General features: G+C 41.3%; 4 protein-coding genes across 7 annotated transcripts in view; 2 read left to right on the top strand and 2 right to left on the bottom strand.

Moving 5' to 3' along the window:
* The first annotated feature begins 2,192 nt into the window (after positions 1-2,192).
* On the top strand, positions 2,193-5,290 carry tth (toothrin). Its single transcript, XM_017239329.3, has 2 exons — positions 2,193-2,985; positions 3,048-5,290. Exons 1-2 carry the CDS (start codon positions 2,678-2,680, stop codon positions 4,060-4,062), a joined length of 1,323 nt encoding a protein of 440 aa, XP_017094818.1. The 5' UTR covers positions 2,193-2,677; the 3' UTR covers positions 4,063-5,290.
* BthD (BthD selenoprotein) lies at positions 5,240-6,698 on the bottom strand. Its single transcript, XM_070276574.1, has 3 exons — positions 6,474-6,698; positions 6,188-6,401; positions 5,240-6,129 (listed from the first exon to the last, which is right to left on the bottom strand). Exons 2-3 carry the CDS (start codon positions 6,215-6,217, stop codon positions 5,440-5,442), a joined length of 720 nt encoding a protein of 239 aa, XP_070132675.1. The 5' UTR covers positions 6,218-6,401; positions 6,474-6,698; the 3' UTR covers positions 5,240-5,439.
* Positions 6,690-22,318, top strand: part of Nrg (Neuroglian) — a 41,244-nt gene continuing 25,615 nt past the window's right edge. For all 4 annotated transcript variants that reach the window (XR_011441864.1, XR_001773204.3, XM_017239083.3 and 1 more), the window contains exon 1: positions 6,690-6,786. The gene's annotated coding sequence lies outside the window, so the exon portion shown is untranslated. The remainder of the gene's footprint in view (positions 6,787-22,318) is intronic.
* Positions 17,361-21,116, bottom strand: PIP82 (the record flags this gene model as incomplete). The annotated part of the gene is made up of 4 exons (XM_043212923.2): positions 17,361-17,560; positions 17,634-19,126; positions 19,181-20,765; positions 20,831-21,116. Coding segments are annotated over 4 exons (3,423 nt in total), but the record flags the coding sequence as incomplete, so codon positions are not given.

Consider the following 22,318-nt stretch of genomic DNA (forward strand, 5'->3'; position numbering starts at 1 on the left):
TCCCCTATAGGGTCCACTGCGATGGCTATATCTTTCCCAATTTCAATCCGATTCTCAAGCGGATTACCTCAAACGATTTCTAGATCGATTTGCCACGATTCTGCATCAAAATCCTGAGACAAAATATTTTTCAGATTTTTTGTCCATTTTTCCTGATGGGATCCCTTGAAAATGGGGTTTTCCCCTATAGGGTCCACTGCGATGGCTATATCTTTCCCAATTCTTATCCGATTCTCAAGCGGATTACCTCAAACGATTTCTAGATCGATTTGCCACGATTCTGCATCAAAATCCTGAGACAAAATATTTTTCAGATTTTTTGTCCTTTTTTCCTGATGGGATCCCTTGAAAATGGGGTTTTCCCCTATAGGGTCCACTGCGATGGCTATATCTTTCCCAATTCTTATCCGATTCTCAAGCGGATTACCTCAAACGATTTCTAGATCGATTTGCCACGATTCTGCATCAAAATCCTGAGACAAAATATTTTTCAGATTTTTTGTCCTTTTTTCCCGATGGGATCCCTTGAAAATGGGGTTTTCTCCTATAGGGTCCACTGCGATGGCTATATCTTTCCCAATTTCAATCCGATTCTCAAGCGGAGTACCTCAAACGATTTCTAGATCGATTTGCCACGATTCTGCATCAAAATCCTGAGACAAAATATTTTTCAGATTTTTTGTCCTTTTTTCCTGATGGGATCCCTTGAAAATGGGGTTTTCCCCTATAGGGTCCACTGCGATGGCTATATCTTTCCCAATTCTTATCCGATTCTCAAGCGGATTACCTCAAACGATTTCTAGATCGATTTGCCACGATTCTGCATCAAAATCCTGAGACAAAATATTTTTCAGATTTTTTGTCCTTTTTTCCTGATGGGATCCCTTGAAAATGGGGTTTTCCCCTATAGGGTCCACTGCGATGGCTATATCTTTCCCAATTTCAATCCGATTCTCAAGCGGATTACCTCAAACGATTTCTAGATCGATTTGCCACGATTCTGCATCAAAATCCTGAGACAAAATATTTTTCAGATTTTTTGTCCTTTTTTCCTGATGGGATCCCTTGAAAATGGGGTTTTCCCCTATAGGGTCCACTGCGATGGCTATATCTTTCCCAATTCTTATCCGATTCTCAAGCGGATTACCTCAAACGATTTCTAGATCGATTTGCCACGATTCTGCATCAAAATCCTGAGACAAAATATTTTTCAGATTTTTTGTCCTTTTTTCCTGATGGGATCCCTTGAAAATGGGGTTTTCCCCTATAGGGTCCACTGCGATGGCTATATCTTTCCCAATTCTTATCCGATTCTCAAGCGGATTACCTCAAACGATTTCTAGATCGATTTGCCACGATTCTGCATCAAAATCCTGAGACAAAATATTTTTCAGATTTTTTGTCCTTTTTTCCTGATGGGATCCCTTGAAAATGGGGTTTTCCCCTATAGGGTCCACTGCGATGGCTATATCTTTCCCAATTTCAATCCGATTCTCAAGCGGAGTACCTCAAACGATTTCTAGATCGATTTGCCACGATTCTGCATCAAAATCCTGAGACAAAATATTTTTCAGATTTTTTGTCCTTTTTTCCTGATGGGATCCCTTGAAAGTGGGGTTTTCCCCTATAGGGTCCACTTCGATGGCTATATCTTTCCCAATTTCAATCCGATTCTCAAGCGGAGTACCTTAAACGATTTGTGGATCGATTTGCTACCATTCTGCATCAAAATCCTGAGACAAAATATTTTTCAAATTTTTTGTCCTTTTTTCCTGATGGGATCCCTTGAAAATGGGGTTTTCCCCTATAGGGTCCACTGCGATGGCTATATCTTCCCCAATTCTCATCCGATTCTCAAGCGGAGTACCTTAAACGATTTCTAGATCGATTTGCCACCATTCTGCATCAAAATCCTGAAACAAAATATTTTTGAGATTTTTTGTCCTTTTTTCCTAATGGGATCCCTTGAAAATGGGGTTTTCTGCATTGAACACTTTTGACCAGAATCATAATACCCTCTAAAAGGGTTCAAAACTTGAAAATGATTATTTTTAAATATATTTGTATTTTTAATAAACAAAATTTCATATATTAAATGAAATTTGAAAACCAACAATTAGTGTTGGAAAATACTAGCATATTCTACTGTACTCCGTGCCAGCCCTAAGTCCGCGTGACTGCTCACGAGTTCTATCGGCAATAGCACATCCCTAAAACTGACGGCGAAGGAACCACGAAACGTAGAGCAAGAAAAACGTTAATAATTTCCGATCGATTACCAATAAGAAATTGCGGGCGTAGATCACGTTCCAGCTTGCCACTCCGGCCACGCCCACCGCCCGACGGGGTCACATAGTTAGCAAAACACCCGAGGCCGGAGAGCTGTGTGAAAAAATCCGCGGAGAAAAGTGACGAAAAAAAAAATACAGGGGGAGCAGCGAATAAAAAAAGAGAGATAAGAAAAGCGAAACGAAACGATAGGCGAACGAATAGCACACACTTGTAGAAAATACGTGTGGATCATAGGAGTGCGTCGGGATCGCGGGTGGAGAAAATCTGGGATGGATTAGCGGAGCCAGTGGCCGAAACGGAAACATTTTGCACGGGAACCGATTGTGTTAGCAAGGATTGCAGGATCAGGGTTCCCTAGCCGGCCGCAGGATTCAAGTCGGCCACCATGTCCTCCGCCTCGGTGAACATCCAAATTGTCTCCATGCCGAACCTGGCCAAGATCGAGAGCTTCCTAAAGGATGTTAGCTATCGGGAGACGATCGAGTACAGTGCCAACTTCAATACACGCCTGTGCATCGAGCGACGCCTGCGGTTGCCGTTCCTCGATCCCCAAACGGGAGTGGCCCAGAACCACTCGCAGCTGTTCCTCGACAAGCGCCAGCGAATGCCCGGCTTCCGTCAGGGCCAGATATACACGTATCCGGCGGCACGATGGCGCAAAAGTCGTCGCCAATACTTGAACAAGATGTACAGGTATGTGCTTTGATTTGGATATTCCCTCCAATATGACAGATTCATCATTTTTCCATTTACAGTCGCTTTCCGGAGCGTCCATTCCAGGCGCTGCGCAAGGAGCACGAGGCTTTGGTGGCCGGCGGCGGCTTGAATCTGGGCAACCTTAGCCATCTCACGGGCGGAGGCGGCGGCATCGGCCTGAGCGGCTCCATACCCGGCCTGAACAGCGGCCTGGGGAGCTCCTCCTCGCTGACACTCAACATGCTGACTGGCGGCGGAGCTGCAGCGCCCACCGTTCTCGGTTCCCTGCACAGCGATACTGCTCACGATTTTAACGGCGCCTTCAGCCTGGAGGAATCCAGCTCGCTGGGCGCTGCCGGTGGCGACACCTCCGACAGCAAGGACAGCCAGCAGCAACAGCACCTGGCCGCAGCTGCGGCCGCCAAGGAGGAGCAACTGCCCAAGGAGTGGTTCTACGACGACATGGACATGAACGATGTGGACTCGCTGGAGGAGCCCAAGTCGCCGGCGGACGATGAGTATGACTACGATCCGCGGTATGGCAACAAGAAGAGACGCAAGCGACGGCCGGGCAAGCGTGGCGGCGACTCCGGTGGCGGTGGCGGTGGAGGAGGCGGTGGCGGAGGTGGTGGTAGTGGCGGTGCCGGCTCAAGCTCGCGGCGACGCAGTGCAGCCACACGGACACGGATCACGACCACAGATGCCGCGCTGGACGCCTCGCTGGAGGCCATCGAATCGGGTGAGAGTGTTCCCGGCAGCAATGGCACTTCCGGCGGCATCTTAAGCGGCAGTCTGGGATCGGCAGGCGTTGGTGGAGCCGGCTCGATAGGTGGCCCCGGCGGCGCCGGCCTGGGAGGACTTGGAGGCGGTGCATCTGGTGCGGCGGCCAACAATCGCAGATCCCGCGGTGCTGGCACTCGCGGCCGGCGACGAGCCAAAGGCGGTGCTGCCGGCGGCGATCCGCCCAGTCCCGGTATGGTCATCGAGCCGCCATCCTTCGAGAGTGCCGCTGCGGCGGTGGGCGTGGTCGAGGACGCGAACGCCCACCTGCGCAACTACCGGAAGTATCTGTAACGCTTCTGTAACTTTCAAAGGGAGATCGACACCAACCTTTAGGAACGAACCAACACATCTCCTCCTCATCCTCCTCCTTCTCCCCCAGTTCTGTTTATTTTTTTTTTTAGCATTGTTTTTCGAACTATTCGCTCACTTAATTTAAAAACTAAAAAAAAAAAAAAACAACAACAAAAAAAACACATAGTTCTAAGGTTTTTAGTTGATTAGACCCCCCGCTAAAAAAAAAATCATAAAAGAAAAAAAAAAAAAGATGAAAAAGTGGACCAGGACCAGGAACAGAAACAGGACTAGGAGACAGGATCACGATCATGAGTTCACAAGCAGGCCGTAGCCAATACAATTCCAATGTTTCGCCTCTCTTAACTTTACGTTCCCATAGCCAATTGATTGTTGTTTTTTAAACTCTATCCTAGTTGGTTCGGGCGGACTTTTTCAAAATGAATTTTATTTTAAACTCGAACGGCAGTGTCTAGTTCCTAAAACTAATCTTATTTTTTTTGTCCTTTCTAACTTAAGTTTGTCCTAACTTCTTAAGTTTTTGAAAAACTTTTCGATTCGTTTTGTTAAAGTTCGCCTGCTGATACCAATTATATAATTCATTATATATATATATAAAATAATATATATAAATAATTAGCAACACTACTTAAAGTTAGTCCAACCCACGGGCAAGCTCGCTATCTAAATGCAATCTCTTTTCGGTTTCTGTTATTGTTTCCTCTTCTTTAATTTTTTTTTCTCTAAATTAATCTAATTTTTTTTATTGCCCTTCTTTTTTTTCCGCTATAAAAAAAAATGAATTTTTTTTTTTCATAAACATATATTATTTAGACGATAAAGAAAAGGATGGAAAGCAAATTCAAAGTGTAATCTATTTAGGCAAGTGGTAGGGTATCTCTAGCATATAGAAAAAAGCTAAAAAAAAAAATTTCGTAAAACCAAAATTTTTCTCTAGGATCATAAATTTTAAGCAGAGCTGAAAAAACACCTTTTAACCAAAAAAAAAAAATATATAAAAACAAAAACAACAATATCAAATGAAAATATTTTGTAAATTTGGAGAAATCAAAGTATAAAAATTAAAAAAAAAAAAAACAAAAAAATTATATACATGAGGCATGAAACAAAATAATGATAAAAATCCAAGAAGAATCCCACAAGAGAAAAAGGAAAATAGGTTTCTAAGATGTTTTAATATATTTTGTAATAACAAACTTTTCAATAATGACTTTTTTTTTATATATATATTATGAATAGCATTATATAGAAATTTCTTCCAGACAAAGGCAAACAATCAATTGTATTCATTATGGTCGGTTCCTGGAAAGGATTTGCCGATCATACTTCATAAGGCTCTATTGCTGGCGAAGATTTCTATTTTTTAGCACGTTTGGAGCTTTTGCCAGAGGCGTCTTCAGTGGAGGCTTTGGCGGAGCGCTTTCTTTTTTGGCTGGTGGAAGCTGCCTCGGTGTCTTCATCCTTTGGAGGCTCCTCTTTCACTTCTGTGGAGGATCTGGTGGAGCGTTTACGTGTCTGGCCAATGGAAGGGGCTTCATTGTCGTCTTCCTTGACCTCTGTAGAGGCTCTGGTGGAGCACTTGCGTGTTGGTTTTGGTTTCTTCTCCAAAGTCTCTTTCTTCTCCTCCAAAGTCTCCTTTTTCTCCTCCAAAGTCTCCTTTTTCTCCTCCAAAGTCTCCTTCACATCCGATTTAGACTTGTCCTCCTTCTGATTATTTTTTCCTTCCAGTATCTCCTTAATACGACTAAGCATCTCCTCGGCATTGGGAAACTTGAGAGCACGAGGTGGACCCCGCTTTAGTCCTGACCAAAGCAACGCCTGATCCTCGCTTCCACCGGCGGATAAGTTCAGCTCGAAGGCTCCACGACGCGGTGCTCCGGATGGGTTCAGGCGTAGCTGAAGCTGTGGGAGACCGAGACCCTGGAGAGCTGCGTGTAACTCCTCCGCCCGCCGACGAAAGACTCGTCAGGATCGGCAGTGTTCTATGGAGAGAACAGGCTGCGAAGGATCTAGCTCGTCAGGCGGCTCATCCTGCTTAGCGGGCTCCTGTTAAGAGGTTCATAGCAGTGTTTAAGTTTTAAATACCATGAAAATCATCCATTACCTCTGATTTTTTGGCACGTTTCGGTGGCATGGCTATATTGGCAAAGTAATCCTTCAAATGGCGCCTTTAAATTACAGAGTGTTGATAAAGTGCCAATCTTGACGCTATCCAACACTACAAAAGCGGAAGGCGCTTAAATTTCTGGTATTAAAATTGGTAGTTTCGATAAGTCTCTCTACATTAATGAACAAAAGTTGTCGGCAAGCAATAATGGCTAATAAAAAATAAGATTAGCCATAATTAGTAAAATTAAGTATTTAGTGACACACTAAAATCATATACAAACATTTTCCAATGCAATTACCGGTTCGTACCCGGTTCGCGGCGAATATCGGACCTTTCGCTCACGCGCAACTGTACCATATCTAACAAATATGTGTGACCTTAGTTTGACAGAACAAAAAATACCACCAATACACGAAATTTTGGCGACGATGTTTTAATTTGTACATCTCTAACGATGTTTTTTTTTCTAACGATATCGATAGTTCGATAGAAATATCTTGCATTTACTTTGAATTAAAAACAGCCAAGTTAGTCGCGTTTCACCCAGTATTTTCACTCCAAAACGCAAGCCGCGCGGTTGTGTCTGCTCTCGGGTGCGTAAATCTGTTCGAGCGAGACGGGCGGTACGGTGTGGAAATTGGAATCGGAGAATTAATATTAAACTGACGCCGCCGCCGTCGTGCTGAAGATTTTTCTTATTTACTTCAATACATATTAGTTGGCCGTGTCTTTTTTTTAAAGTGGCTATTTGCGTTCGTGCGGCGTGTGTAGAGTGTGCAGAGTGTGTGTGCGTGTGTCTGTGGGAATTGTTTAAAATTGGCAGCTGGCGCACAGACAAAAAATCCCCCCAAAACAAATCACATTTGGCCGAGCCAAACAAAAGTTGTTTTTTTTTTTCCAATTTTTTTTTTGTATATTTGGCTTTTTTTGTATTTTAAAATCGTGCCGCACCCGAAAATTAGATGAGAATAAACCAAGTTTAATTAATGAAATTCCGAAAAAGCCATGGCTTGGCTTCGGAATTCACTCGAAGTGCGAAAATCACGATGACAACAAAAAAGGAAAAGAGCACCAGCATAGGACGCCAAAAACGTTACAAGAAAAGAAAATAAAAAAAAAAGCCTAAAAGAAAAACAGTTCAGAAGAAGCAGAAACAACAACGAAAATAAACTTTAGTTACTGTACGGGCCTAAAAGCAACAACAACAACAACAACAATAGCAACAACAACGCTCAACACTCAAACATAATTTAAGCCGTTTCTTGACGGCTTTTGGTGTTGTTGTTGTTGCATTTGTATGTATTGGCTTACCACGAAGCCAAAACTCTCTCTCTCTTACTCTATCGCTCTTGCCTCCCAACTCCTCTCTTTGCCTCTCTATTCCAAGCGCCCTATCTCTTTCACCTGAAAGTGTAACTTTTATTTAGAATCCTGTCGTTTGTTGTTGTTTCTGCAAAAGTTTTGGAGCCATTTTACATCAGAAAGACTAAAATAGGTAAGTTTCCAATTGATAGTATTATAATAGTATCTAATAGTCACTCCCTTGTTAGTTTTTAAGTCATCACACACCATCTTTTTTTTTTCGTTCGTTCGTTCGTTCGTTTGTCGTTTCGCCCAAAAACAGGTTTCTGCTCTAGAAGCTAGATGATGGCGATGAAGAAGAAGAAGAAGAAGAAGAGCTGGCAAGAGGGCAAGAGGGAGGAGCGCAGACAATGAGCGCGAATTACAAATTGTATCTGTGTGTGTTTGTGTCGCTTGATGCGAGTGTGTGTGTGAAGGTGGGGCAGATTCAGAGATCAGCTTGAATTCTCCAGCTCTCTGCTGGCTGCTCACCTCTATGCTTCGCTCTCTGTTTCAAAAAAAAAAAAAAAAAAGAAACTCTCTTGGATACTAGATATTCGCTTTTTATACCCTTGCAGAGGGTATTATAATTTTGGTCAAAAGTGTGCAACGCAGTGAAGGAGACATCTCCGACCCTATAAAGTATATATATTCTTGATCAGGATCACCTCCTGAGTTGATATGAGCATGTCCGTCTGTCCGTCTGTCCGTCTGTCCGTCTGTCCGTCTGTCCGTCTGTCTGTCCGTCTGTCTGTCTGTTTCTACGCGAACTAGTCTCTCAGTTTTAAAGCTATCGTCTTGAAACTTTGCACACACCCTTCTTTCCTTTGCACGCAGTATATAAGTCGGAACGGCCCGGATCGGCCGACTATATCCTATAGCTGCCATATAACTGATTGATCGGAAATGGTATAACTTTGGTGTTTTTAGAGTTAGAGAGTTCAAATTTGACATGAAAGCTATTTTTGGCAAATTATTACGTCATGCCAAATTTCATAAGGATCGGCCGACTATATCCTATAGCTGCCATATAACTGAACGATCGGAAATGACCCAACTTTCGTGTTTTTGAAGATAGAAAGCTGGAATTCAATACAGATTATATTTTTAGTCATTTGATCCAACCTACTAAATTTCATTAGGATCGGCCGACTATATCTCATAGCTGCCATATAACTGAACGATCGGAAATGGTATTTGGTAGAAATATCAACTTTCGTATTTTTGAAGATAGAAGTTTGGGACTTTTTTTTAGATTTTATACTATAATAAATTGGGTTATATATTCCTATTCCCATAAGGATCGGCCAACTATATCCGATGTTTGCGATATATATCCGGTTTTAACTGCAAGGGTATATAAACTTCGGCTCCTCCCGAAGTTAGCTTTCCTTTCTTGTTATTTTTTCCATTTTTTTCAACATAAATTAAATTGCTGAATTTAAGAATTTTAAGTGAGATACATTCTAGAGAAAAGATATTGTAAAGTTTATTTTCTTTATTTTTTTTTGTACATTAAAAGTTGGCTGAGTTGTTAGTAGACCTAACCAGTTTTGTTCGTTTTTTTAATATTAAATAACACGCCTTTATTTAAATGGAAAATGTGTTTAAAGAGTAAATTTTAATATGAAAGATAGATACAAATTTAGATACAAAAAGAAGTATTTCAATATAGAAAAAAAAAAAATAAAAATGAGTTATAATTTTGTATATTTTTATATTATATTTCTTTTATAAAAAAAATACATTTAATGATCATGATCTTTAGGTTTTTGAAAGCTTTAAAAACTAAATTAATTCTAATAAAAATAAGAAAAAATTCCTTAGAAAAAATATATCTAAAATATAATATAAAGAAAAGGAAAATAAATTTTTACAAAATTTCTTTAAAAAAAACATCCCAATTGAAGAATTCCAACTGTATCTTTAGCTTTAGCTCTCTTGTCCAAGTTATTTCTGTTTCTGTCATTTTGTTGTTGTTGTTGTTGCTGTTGTTATGTTGACCATGCGGTCATCGCAGCGCCGACGTCATCATTGTTAATACTTTCATAGTAGTCCGCTGCCACCCGTTACGCCCCAGCGACAGCAAAGCCAGCGGAGGCAGCAACTGCGACAGCAGCGTAGAGTGCTGCCTCCGCCCCAAGTCGACCCAAAAAATAAAAAAAAAAAAAACAAAAAAAAAAAAATTAAAATAACAGCAACTGAAGCAGCAGCAGCGCGGCAATAAAAACAAAAAAAATTAGCCTGCCAGTTGGCTAATGAATGCCCTTGATGGCCCAAAAGGGATAGGGAGCGGAGGGGTCAGCCGAGGGGGTGGGGTGTTGGCGTTAGGATTGGCTTAATAAAGTCATCACTTTTATGAAGTTTTCTTTTTTTCAGGAAAAAGAAAATTCTTCAGGAATGGGTTGGTTTTTCATTTTTAAAGAATTATAGCTAAGGTGGGAAGATTAAATTATATATTAATTTTAATACTTTAATTTTATACATTAAAGCAATTTAGGCAGTAATTTAATTAAATATTGAAACCAATCAGGGAATGGAAAATATATTTTGTTTAATATTTCTACTATAAGATTTTCAAAACCTAAAAAAATAAGTTTTCTTTAAAGAAAATAAAATGTAATACTCCTTTCAAAAACATTTTCTTTCAAGATGAATTTAAAATAAATAAATTTTCAAGCTCATTAAAAATATATAGGTCGAACCTTATCTTATAGATTTTGTAGATCAATAACTACTGATTACTGATCACTGATCACTTTTGATAGAACTCTTTCCCCCGAGGTCTTTTGGATGACAAATTGCAAAAATATATATATTTTCACAGCCCCCAGTTGGGTGAAAAAAAGGCCGCCCGAAGTGACAATAAAACCCAAGCCGAGCATGACAAAAATTAGAGCCACACACCCACTACCCAGATCATACAAGGCACTGAGAGAAAAATAATCAAATATAACTAATTGCCATGAAAAAATAGGGTTTCAAAACCAAATTAAATTCTTATGGATGACCCCTATTTTTTTTTTAAGTGCATTTAATTTGACCCTCAGGGTAGTGAGTGACTGAGTGATACTCCGTTGCGCAGGGCTCCCTCCAATTAATGAACTGCTTTAATTATGCCTGACTTGTTCACATAAATTAAAAGAAAGCCCAGCACCAGCCCCAGAATATATGTACATAGGGGCTGTGTAGAATTCTTCCAGTTTAGTAGAATATATCTTTGTCGCTTATCGTTTTCAATTGAAGGCCTTCTCAATGAAAAACGATCTGCCTTAATGAGGCTGATATTGAAAGTAATTTTTTCAAATGATTTTTTTTTTTTTTTTTTTATGAATTGGAAAGGTTATCATGGAGTGTTCTACAAATGCTTGATGATAGACATGCATTATGTTATTTTTAATGACAAAGTGACATCATCACTTTTTGTTTTTTAATCTTTATTTTAAAACCTTTATTTCCTTCTACAATTGATCTGAAACTTTGATGATTCTTCTAGCCATTCTTATTGGCTTTTCTATGATATCATCGATATGTATCTTTCAGATCTCATTCTCTTCCTCTCCCTCCCTCTCTTTCTATCTTTATCTTCCAAGATTTATGTTGATATTTTTTTTTTTTGGCCTGCAATTGGCCTGGCATTTCTTATAATTAAAATGAAACGCCCAAAAAATTAAAAATACACACAAATTGTGAGTAAATATATAAATAAAATTTATGCGTGCGGGCTTGGAATGGTATATAGTATAGCTTTATGTCTATATAGCCATTTGCCATGTGGATTTTCGTTCGTTTCACATTTTTAGCTTCCAAAAATTCAAATTCGAATTTGAATTCAAATCCAAACAGCTGGCCCGCCGATTACGTCATTTTTTTTTCTCTGTTTCTGTGTCTGCGTCTCTTCATTTCTCAGTTCGTCTTCTCGCACGCTTTTTCTCATTTTTTTTCCCCCCAGTTTTTGCTCTCTTTTAATCCAATTTTCTGGCCAACATCTCCTCCCTCCCTCCCTGCCACAAACAACCAAATCCTTTCATGATGTCATCTTTCATGTTGCATGTGGCAGGCAACCACAAAAAAATCCTTTTTGCCGGCAAAAAAAATCAAAAAAAAAATCAATAATAAGCCAGGAAATAGTATGTTTTTCTGGTAAAAAAAAAAAAGACAAAGTAATCGAATAAAAACAAACACCAAACGATGATGTCATCATTCATCCATTGCCTCCAATTTTTTTTCTTATTCATTTCAGTTTTATTCGCTCTTTTTTTCTCATTTTTATTCTTCGACTCACCGCCTCGCCAATTTATAAATTTTTTTCCAATTGCCTGCCAATCCCTATAAGTTACCCTCCAATACCCATCGAAAATATTTTTTAATGTTTACAGAACCAGAAACTAAATACGATTTTCCGCCAAGGAAGGAAGTGACAAAAAAAATGTCTAGAAACTTGAAACAGAAACAGGGGGATTTTCTTTGAACAGTTTTAATTAAAACAAAAAAAAAGGAAAAATTTATTAAAATAGGAAAGTTCTTTTTAGGAAAATTCAAGATAGTGCTGAATATTTAACCTGTTTGAAATTTTTAAACATTTTTGACAAAATTATTACCAAATAGTGAGATTTTTGTCAACTAAGAAAAAACAAAAAAAATAAAGTTACAAGAAAAATAAAAATTAAATTCAAATACAGTAAAAATAAAACAGAGTCTGAAAAAAGAGTCTAAAATATTTCAGCCTAAAAATTAGGTAAAGTTTCTGCAAAAACTCTAGTCCCTTAAACAAAAATCCCAATATGCTTTTGTTGTTATTTTTATAATTTTATAGAATATATCTATATTCCATATCTATATCTATATTTTATAGAATTATTGGAATTAATTTCAAATAAGAATTAATTTCAAATCAGAATTAATATTTCAATCTCGTGTATCTCTTTGAATGAATTAGAGATACATTTTTGTAAAAAGTGTAGCCCATTGATGGCTGGCTTCTGCCATTTTCATTGTTGCAACTTCCTTTCAGACTTTTGATTAGTCAACGACTCTTTTTCTATTTTTTTTTCTATTTTTTTTTCTATTTTTTTTTCTATTTTTTTTCTATTTTTTTTTTCTACTTTAACGTTTCTAAGGCCTTTTTTCGCACCGACTTCTTTTCCATATCTGTGGGGTTATAGTGCCGGCAAAAAAAATAATACCCGAGTGTGTGTGTGTCCAAAAGGGGGTTAAGGAAGGTATGGTGGGAGGGTGGGGGGAGTCTTTGGAGTGTTGTCGGCTGTCGGCTGTAGTGGGTTAAGGGGACTCGATGCCGGTTGGCGGTTTTCGCGGTTGCCGCGCTTAGATGTTTGTTGTTTACCTTTTATTTGCTTTTTTAGTTGACTTGCTTTTGTTTTTGTTGGCCTGCCACCATATCTTTTCAAATACACTGAGAAAAATGTAAGGTGTAAATTAATTAAAAGCTTTTAAAAGGGTATAGTTTGAAAAATATATAGAGAGAGAGGGTTAGAGATTTTTAGAAAATATATTATATATATCTACAAATTGTTTCTTAAGTTTTAAAGGCTCGAAAAATATAGAAAATTTTTTGGAAAAATATTAAGTAATATAAATTATATACCTATTTCTTAAAAATGGTATAAAAACTAAGGTTGAAGGTTTTTTAGGTCTTCCAAGCACTACAATTTTGTATTTATTCCAGCTTCAGGCTTTAGGTTCGAACTTATAAGAGGAACTATTTAGATTATATTTTTTAACAAAATTTTTATAAGATTTGAATTATATTTTTTTATTAACTTTTCTTAATTTTCTATTTTTTTTCTATTGTTTTTTTTTTTTACTAAAAATTATTAATAAATATTTTCCTCAGTGCTTTTTTTTTTGCTTGGTTTCGCTAGTTTTATCAACCATGTTTTGTGGCAACTCTAGGTGCCAGTACCGTTGCGATTGCCGAGTTGTCGAGTGCATTGCACTTTTAAGTGTTTTCGGACGAAATCGTGGGGGTCGGTCCATGGGGGTGGGGGGGTAGGCGTTCGGTAGGGAGGCGTGGCAGTCCGCTAGTGAAAACCCCATGTGGCACAGTTGCACACAGACAGGAGTGGCAGACTGCAATTTGCATTACCTTGCCACTCCATTCCCAGACTTTTTTTTTCTTTTCTAACCATTTTTTTTTTATATACTCACTTATATGTTTATATGTTTATATATTTTTGTTTGGGTTTTTTTTTTTAAGCCCAATGGGGCTACTTGGGCAAAAAGCACTCATCATTTGGGTTAAATGTAAGAAAAATGCAACACAAATTACAGTGGAAAATGACCAAGAAATATTAATAAAATTTTTCTTTGAAGAATAAATAGTATGAGCCGCACCTCTTATAGTTTATTCAATTTCTTAAAAAAAAACTTGAAAATAAATATTGAAAATAAAGAGAGTCTCGAAAAACAAACCTGAAGCTCTTTGAATATTTTTTCTCACTTTTGGGTGTGTCTTTTTTAACAAATACGTGAGCTCATAACGAAAAAAATAAAAAAATAAATAAGTTTGACTTTGCTTTGAGTCACAAAATACAAAAAAAAATAGCCAGAGTCTTGAGTGTTGAGTTTGCTAATTTTTTTTCTTCTTATTTATTTATGGAAGTTCAAATCAAATAAAGATTTAACGATACAAAATGTGTAGGTATTGACAGAAAACGATATTTGATCAGGGATTTGCGAGATCTTCATTCCAAGAGTGATGAGATGTTGACAAAATAAATACAGGGTTGTTTATTAAGTAATAAATTAAGTTATAAAATTTACAAATAAAATAAAAAGAGTATTAAGGAATAAAATTGAAGAAAGATATAACCAAATTTTAAATGTTACCAATTTTTTTTTTTTAAATAAATGAAAGGATGGATAAATAATGTAATTTCATTAAATGGCTTCTAAAAAAGCTTATTTTTGTATTAGGGAATCTTGATCTAAGAGCTATTTTAGAAAAAAATAATTTATTTATTTTTTTATTTATTTATTTCTAATTAATTTATTTTTTTAATAATATTTTACATGTTTTTAGCCAACATTTCCCCATCTGCTAGTTGCGGGCCTAAAACTTCCGTTTAATGCGTTAGTTAGTTGCTCCGTTTTAAATGTGGCTATTTCCCCTTGGCCAGAGAGGAGGCACCAGGCCAAAAGGGGGCGGGGGGAGTTGGTTTGTCAGTCGAGCTCCCATTTCATAAATTGCATTATGTTGCCTCGCCGGCAGAGCATTGAACTCCACGCGTCTGTGGTCCGGAAACCTGACAGCAACTCCCCAGTGGAAAATGCCTACCCTCCCCAGTCTAAAACCGCCTCCCCCTGGGCTTTTCCAGCCCCTCCCCGCCCCCCCATTGCGGTTAAAAGTTTTGCGCCTATTTTGAGTCATTTCCTTTGAATTTTCCGCTTTCCCCCCCCCCCCCCCCAGACTTCCTCTTAAAAAATAAAAAGAAAGTTGCGGAATCTAGTTGATTAATGGTTTTTCATTTAATTTTTTAGTTGCCTTTAGTGGGTTAATGGGTAAAGGGGTAATTGTTTTAAAGTGTTTCAGGGGTTTCAGGGGTTAAGAGGAAAACATAATAATTTTCTTGTTTTTTGAGATTTTTTTTAACTATTATTTCTTTAAATATATTATTAGAAGCTTTGTTTAAGACTATTAAAAGAGAAAAATAATAATATTTATTAATAGAATAAATAAATATAATATTTTAAGTGCCTTAAAAACTCCTCAAACCCTTTAAACATAATCTGATTAAAATATTAAAATTATGGAAAGCATAGAGATTTGGAATCAGAGCCGAAAGAGCCATTCATCCGCTGGATGCATATCTGAGCCGGCATTCGGTCACTCTGTCAATCATTCATTTAATCCATTTCCCAAGCTGACCACACACATGCACTGAAAGAAAAAATGAAAGAAATGAAACAAAGGGACGACGAGGAATTTATTTCAGTTTTTGGGGTGGATTTTATTTTTTTCCTCAGGGGGTGTGGTGGTGTGCGGGTTTCAGACCCTGTGTTTGTATCTGAAAGTCCTTTGGCAACATTTCGTAGATACTTTCGGTCGCGTGTCAAATAACTGTGCTTGCAGCTGTAGCTGTAGCTGCTTCTCCCAAAGAGGGTTGCTGCAACCTCCTCCATATATGCTAGAGTCCTGGTTGGGTTTGATTTGATCGGCTACCTAACCTAACCTAAAAACCAAATAATTTCGCACATTATTTGCTTTTCCCGGGAGGGGAATAGTTTTCTCTTTTAATTGCTGCCCAAAAATCAACAAAAGAATAATTCTGCTGGTATGGTCTCCCATGGTCTTCTATAGTCTTCCTCCCCCCCTCTTTTAGTTTTTGGAAAATTTATTGGCATTTAATTTGCTACCATGGGGGCCTAAGCGTGAAAATTAGAGCTTCACATCTACACTTATGACTTGTGTATACTTTCCCATATCAAGAATTACATTTCTTTCGTAGACGAGACGGGAAAAATTAGTCACCAGAGTGGAGGCGATATGGAGGCGGTTGGAGGGCACAAACAAAGTTTAATTAATGATGAAAGCGACCCACAACGAGGAGGGACTGGGCTTATTAATTTGCTCTGATTAAAGGCCAGATATGACCCCGCAAGAGTCATTCAATCACTCACTCCATCCAAAAAAAGAAATAGAAAAAAACAGGAGGTTGAATTTCTAAGCCGACTAATGAATCAGCAGCCAGCCCCACTTGCAAAATGACTAAGCCCCCATGAGTGAAAATGCAGATGGGAGGGCTTGTGAGTTTTCAACTGCATTGCAGTAGAAGGCAAAGGGCCAAGGTTACTCAAAAATCAAAGTCAGAACTGGGGGGAAATAAAGGGACATGTATTTGAACTTAAATTTTAGGGCTGCAGGGTTTAGTTCATGTCCTAAAGAGAGAGATACATAAATTAAAAGCTTAGAAAAAGAATTCAAAGAATCTTAAACTTTTAATAAGGATATTCATTAGAAAAACTCTTTAAAAAATATATTTTAAAAAGACTAAGTCATGAAGGGACTTAGAAGGAACTTAGGGCTTTGTAATAATATTCTAGAAAACAACTATACCGTAGCTCTTCTAAATAATTCTCCCTAAATTTTTCAATTTTAAAAACCAAGAGATATTTATTAACAATTAATAATAATAATAACCTTAATAATTTATAAATATTTTCCTAATATTTCTTAAAAAAAATCTTAATTAATTACTTAAATAAAATAGAAACCAGAAACTCAGACTCAAGACCCATAGCTGAACCCATGGCTCCCTCCCTAGTAGTTCCCTCTACAAAGTCTCCTTGAAAACTTCTCCAAACAGATGTCCTAAAACGAATTAAGGACATGATTGTTTCCATTCCACGGATATCAGAGAACAATTCCAGCAAATCCAAATATAAAAAGTGCATTATCCTCAAAGCCAAGCGGCATATGTTGCATAGACCGATGCATAGAACCGGTATATATGCGATGTAATATTCGAAGGATAAAAGGATAGAAGGCTGTGCCTTGTGCCTTGTGCCACCCTTGACTGCATTTCTACCAAATTAATTAATTAGCATAAATTATCAATTAAAATGCGCTCAGTCAGAAGGCTAGTCTGCCAGTCCTAGGGAGGTAGGGGAAGGTATTTCAGGTCCTGCAGGATCATTGCAACCACCATGGTAGCCTCTATAGGGTGGGTGATAGTGTCAGCTGGCACCATGGCACCCTGGCACCTTCCCAATATCCTGACCATCCCCCATTAATCAACTTCCTTTTCGACTTTTTCACCCCAACTTTCAAAATTAAAAACAAAAAAAAATAGTTTTAAAAATTAAAATTAGCTTAGTGTTGGGTTCTTTTGTCGTTTTACAAGTTGTACTTTATTCAAATAATCAAGGACTTAGGCTAGAAGAAAAAAAAAAACACCATTAATCGATAACTTTTTTACTTAAATATCGATCTAATACTATGATTCGATTAAATCTCCACCACATAGCGACTGCTTCCCGAGGGACTTATGGAGTAGTAGCTGTTCTCTGAAATAATTTCAAATAAAATATAATATAAGAGTTGGATCTTAGTATCGATAAGAGTTATCGATAAACCCACCTTCGTCGCTATCGAAACTATAAAAGTTGTCATCGTCGCGGGTCATGGAGCGTCGGCTGCGTCTTTGATGCTGAATAGTTATCGGATTTGGATTGGGATTAGAGGGCATTATAGTTGGATTATTGTTGTTGTTGTTGTTGGTGGGCGTGGAGCTGCGTCGATTGCTGGGAAAGGCCAGTGGAGAACCGTACTCCGATCGACTGCAGTTCGAGTTCTGACGATCCAGACTCGGATCCGCAGTGGTCACCTTCTCCTTGGGCTTCTCCGGCTCCCGTTCGGTGTTGTTGTTGAGGGTGATCTGTGGTATGACGACCACGTTCCGATTGGTGGGCGTTACGGAATCGATAGCTCGCACTTTCTGGAGCAGGACCTCCTGGAGGACCTCTTCCTCCTCGTCGCAGGCCCGCTCGTACTCCTCGCTGTGCATCCGGCGGGGGCAGAGGCGCGGCCGACCGCCCTCGAACCGGGATATCAGCTTGTTCACCTTCCCGATGTCGCCGGGTCGGACCTGCTCGTTGTAGGTGAGCCGCAGGGAGCTGGTCTTCACGAGGGGCTTGGCCGGCCTCGACATGGAGGCGCTTCTCTGGGGCAGCGAGACCCTAGCCGCGGCCGGTTGGGGGTTGGGGTTAGGAATGGGCTCTGTCTTGGCCACGTTCTCGGGCGGCTTGGTTATCGGTAGTGGTGGCGGCACTGCATCGTATATCGGTGTGTTCTCGATGGCCTTGGGGATGGGCGGCGGCCTCCTTTGGGGCAGCGGTGGAGGCGGTGGCGAGGCCGAGGGAGGACGCTCCGAGAGCGAGTCGTCCAGGTCAATAGCCTCCACAGGAAGTTCCATTTCCAGATCCTCCTCCTCGTCATCCTCATCCTCCTCAGGCTCCTCCTCTTCCTCCTCCTCGTCTTGGGCCATGAGACTCTCACGACTGTTGCCGATCTGAGGACTCTGGACGCGTATCCTGGTCACCCGGGTGTGGCCCTCGTCCTTCTCCTCAATGCTGGAGGCTATGCTCCCGGCACTGATCCTCAATACCGGAGCATTCCGGAGGGCCTCGTCAAAGTCGGCGAAGGCAGTGCCTCCGCCGGAGGCCTCGAAGATGTCTATGCTCTTGGGCTTGTACAGGGCCGGAGCTGGCCAGGCCGCCTCCTGCTTGAAGCCGGCGATGATCTGGTCGTTGGGCAGCCAGGGACTGGCCTTCGGGGGGGCAGGCTGCTGGGGCGAGGGCGTGGGATTCTTGGTGGCCACGGCTATGATCAGCGTGGATTCAAAGTTGTCCGAGTGCTCCTGGTGGATGAGGACCCGGGGGTAGTCCTCGTCGGCTATCTCCTCAAGGGACTCGCTGCTCCAGGCCGTCGTTCCAGCCCCGCCCTTTGACGCCGCCTGAATCTCCGCCAGCTTCGCCATCTGGCGAGAAGCGTGGGAGGCCTTAGCTGCCGGTAGGGATGCCTGATCCTCAGCCTGCTCCTTCGCGGCCGAATCCTTCTCCCTTTCCCTCTCCCTCTCGGCCAGTAATGGTTTCTTTTTGCGGAGATGCTCCGGACTAGCCTCCGGCTGGACTTCGCCAAACGCCTCGTCAGCGGAGACATCCTCGCCGCTGTCATCGCTATCGCTGTGGTGATAGGTGGCCTCCAGTTCGTTGTCGTCGTCCAGCTCCACGGGCTCATGGCCCACGGTGTTGGGTTTCGGCTCCTTGGCTGCCTGTCCCTGCCTCTGAAAAAACTTGATCTGGTGCATCTTATCGTTGAGCTTCCCGAGGGTCTTCTCCAGCTGGCTGCCCAGCAGGAAGCCCCCCAGGACACCGCCCGCCACGGCAGCAGTCTCCTCCTTGGGGGTCTCGTCCTTGGTTCGCTTGAAGCTCTTTCGCCAGCGCTGCTGCAGCTGCTCCGTGGAAGCGAATCTCCCCAGGCGAGCTCTCAGATTTGTGGAGGATGTGGGGGCCTTGTTGGAGTCCTTGTTGGCATCCTTCTTCTCCTCCGACTCCTCCTCGTCGTCGGTGTCCTGGCTGGCAGGGACTTTGGGCTTCAGCTTGGCCGGCCGCTTGATGGACTTTCGTATCCTCTTGATATTCTGCCTCAGACCCGACTTGGTTGTGGCTTCCGGCTTGGCCTCCTTCTCGGGCTTGGGCCTGGAGAGCTGGGGGAGATTGGGCAGACTGGGCAGGTGGGGGAGCTTGCTCAGCAGCTGCTTGTAGCTGCTGGAACGTGGTGGAGGCTGGTTCTCCTTGGGAGGCGATGTCTTGACCTCCCGATCTTGGTCCGGATCTGGCTCTTGGTCTCCGGAAGCCTCCATCTCGAGAGGCGGCTTGCGGACCTTGGCGAACCGAGTGGCTGCTATGCCGGGCTTGCGACGACTTGGCAGCGGTGGAGTGGCCTCCAGCCCACTCTCGTCCGTGTCCTGGTGGTGGTGGTGGTGTCCCTTGTTCCTCTCGAACTGCTCGTGCTCCACCTCGTCCTCCTCGAAGGTGTTCTGCCGAGTGCCCGCCAGGGTCTTGATCTGGATGTCGTAGTTCTCGGCGATCTCCCGATCCCGGCGCTCCCTCGCTCGCTTCTCGGACTTCAGCTCCCGCTCATACTGCTCCACATAGCGATCCACCTCGATGTTGTCCCGCCGCACGGTGGTCTGCTTGGCAAAGATGTGCTTCAGCCGCAGCTCGCTGAGACTCTTGTAGCCCCTCTGGATCCTCTGGGTCAGAGTGGGTGGGTGAGACGATCCTGCTGCCTCCTCGCCTCCGGAGGGAATCTTAATGGGACTGATGGGACGGGAGGCCCGTTCCCCGCTGCCCGGAGCATAGTAGTCATCGTCCAGACTGCCGGCACTGCGGTACGTGCCCGGCTGCGACTCTGATCTCCGGATGTCATCCCTAGACGCCTCCCCGCCACCACCCTCGTACATCAGCGAACTAATCGTGGAGATCCTTTGGGGTGTCCGGTTGATGAACTGCTGGGATGTGGCGGCCACCTGCAGCTGCGACTGATACTGCTGCTGCTGCTGTTGAGGTGGTCCCGAGTAGCCCCTGTCCTTGGTGGAGCCAGCATTGGCTCTGGTCGAACCTGACTTGGAGCTGCGGAATATCTTGCGGCCTCGCAACTTGGGCAAGGCCTTGGGCAACTTTATTTGCGGCAGAGATGGTAGCTTGGCTGGGAAATATAGAGGAGTATATAGAGTTAGGAAAGAAGAGGTCCTATAGGGACTATATATCTACCTCTCAAGCTATCCACGTCCAATCGCTGGCACAGATTACGAAAGTCCATCGAGGAGCGATTTTGTTGCCTGTCCCGGTCCCGATTCCGCTCCACGTCTGGTGAGGTCCTGTGCTCCAACTGAGAGTCTGAATGTACCTGCTGGATTGGCTGATGCTGGGGATGCTGATGATGATGATGATGAAAGTGCTGGAACTGTTGCTGCATCACTACTATTCTGGTCTGATTTCCTTTATAAATCCAACAAATCAAAGATGAATGGAATACGGATCGTGTAACGTCCGTTGCAGTTCAGCATTTTAGCCAATTTGAAAAGGCTTTGGCGGCGAACAGGGCAGAAAAACACTGACTACGGTCTGTGGCACTGGGCACCTGTCAATGGAAAAAACGCTAATTCAATTAGCGTCCAAAAAGGGGGGGGCCAGCACACCATTGGGGGTGTTTTTCCTTCTAACCCTTTTGTTTTGCTTTCAAAACAATGGGTATTTTCACCTTAAAAGTGGGGGCTTTCTGTTTCTGCAAAAGGCTTTGGTATTTAAACTCAGCAGGACAATCCATTAGGGATTATTTCAGAATCCTCACAGTTTTAGACTTCTGGTCACACTTTTTTTGAGGTTAGAATTTGAAGAGTTTAATATTTTTCTTAAATATATGTCATTATAGGGTGAGAATGTTTTAAAATATATACTTTCTTATGCTTATGATGATATGTATTCATACTTTAGGGGTTTTCCTTTTAAGGCAGTACTTTTTAGGCTTCTGGTCACACTTTTTAAAGGTTAAAACCCTTAGCTGTTTAGATTAGTTCAATATATTTATGAATATATGTCATTAAAAGCCAATAAAGTATCACAACACACACTTTCCAATGCTTATGAAGATATATATTCACTCGTAATGGTTTCTTCATTTAAATCTGGTAATTATTGTGCCTTTGGTCACACTATTTTGTGCTTAAATGGGCCTTACAACTACTACCTTCCCCTCCTTAAAGGGTATCCCACCAATAGTATCTCCATTTGTCTTACTTGCTTCTCCTTTATGCTTTCTGTTGCCAACAATTTGCTAACTGCCCTGGCACATTTTTCCTAACCAGGTCTATGACGTTACCAACAACACCCCCACCCGCACCCCACCCCGTTCTATGTGTGTCTCGCCTTCCATTCTGTCACTATTTTAGTGAAATTGATTCATTGACGGTTGATGGGGTTTTGTGTGTCTGGTTTTGGTTCTCTGTTGTCTCGCTTTTCTTGGCCATTTCCTCTGCCTATTTTGTTTCTCTTTATTTTTTATTTTATTTTTTTGTCAAGGCAAAATAGTAATAAAATTTAACAATAATCGATATTTCTTTTTGTTTCGGCTTTGCATTTCGAAATGGCAACTAGCATTCGATATCGAATTTTCTATTGAGGGTCGCTGTTCAAGGCGATAAGGTGTGTTTTTCTAATTTTGTCCTCGAATTGGAATAAAAGTTGGACAAGTTTTTGTAA

The sequence above is a fragment of the Drosophila bipectinata genome, chromosome XR (genome assembly GCF_030179905.1).
Source record: "Drosophila bipectinata strain 14024-0381.07 chromosome XR, DbipHiC1v2, whole genome shotgun sequence".
NCBI lineage: Eukaryota > Metazoa > Arthropoda > Insecta > Diptera > Drosophilidae > Drosophila > Drosophila bipectinata.

What these genes read in the sequence shown, in the direction of transcription:
- tth (XM_017239329.3), top strand. Translation starts at nt 2,678, where the DNA reads ATGTCCTCCGCCTCGGTGAACATCCAAATTGTCTCCATGCCGAACCTG. An exon ending in TACTTGAACAAGATGTACAG is followed by an intron (nt 2,986 to 3,047) that starts GTATGTGCTTTG and finishes TTCCATTTACAG; the next exon opens with TCGCTTTCCGGAGCGTCCAT.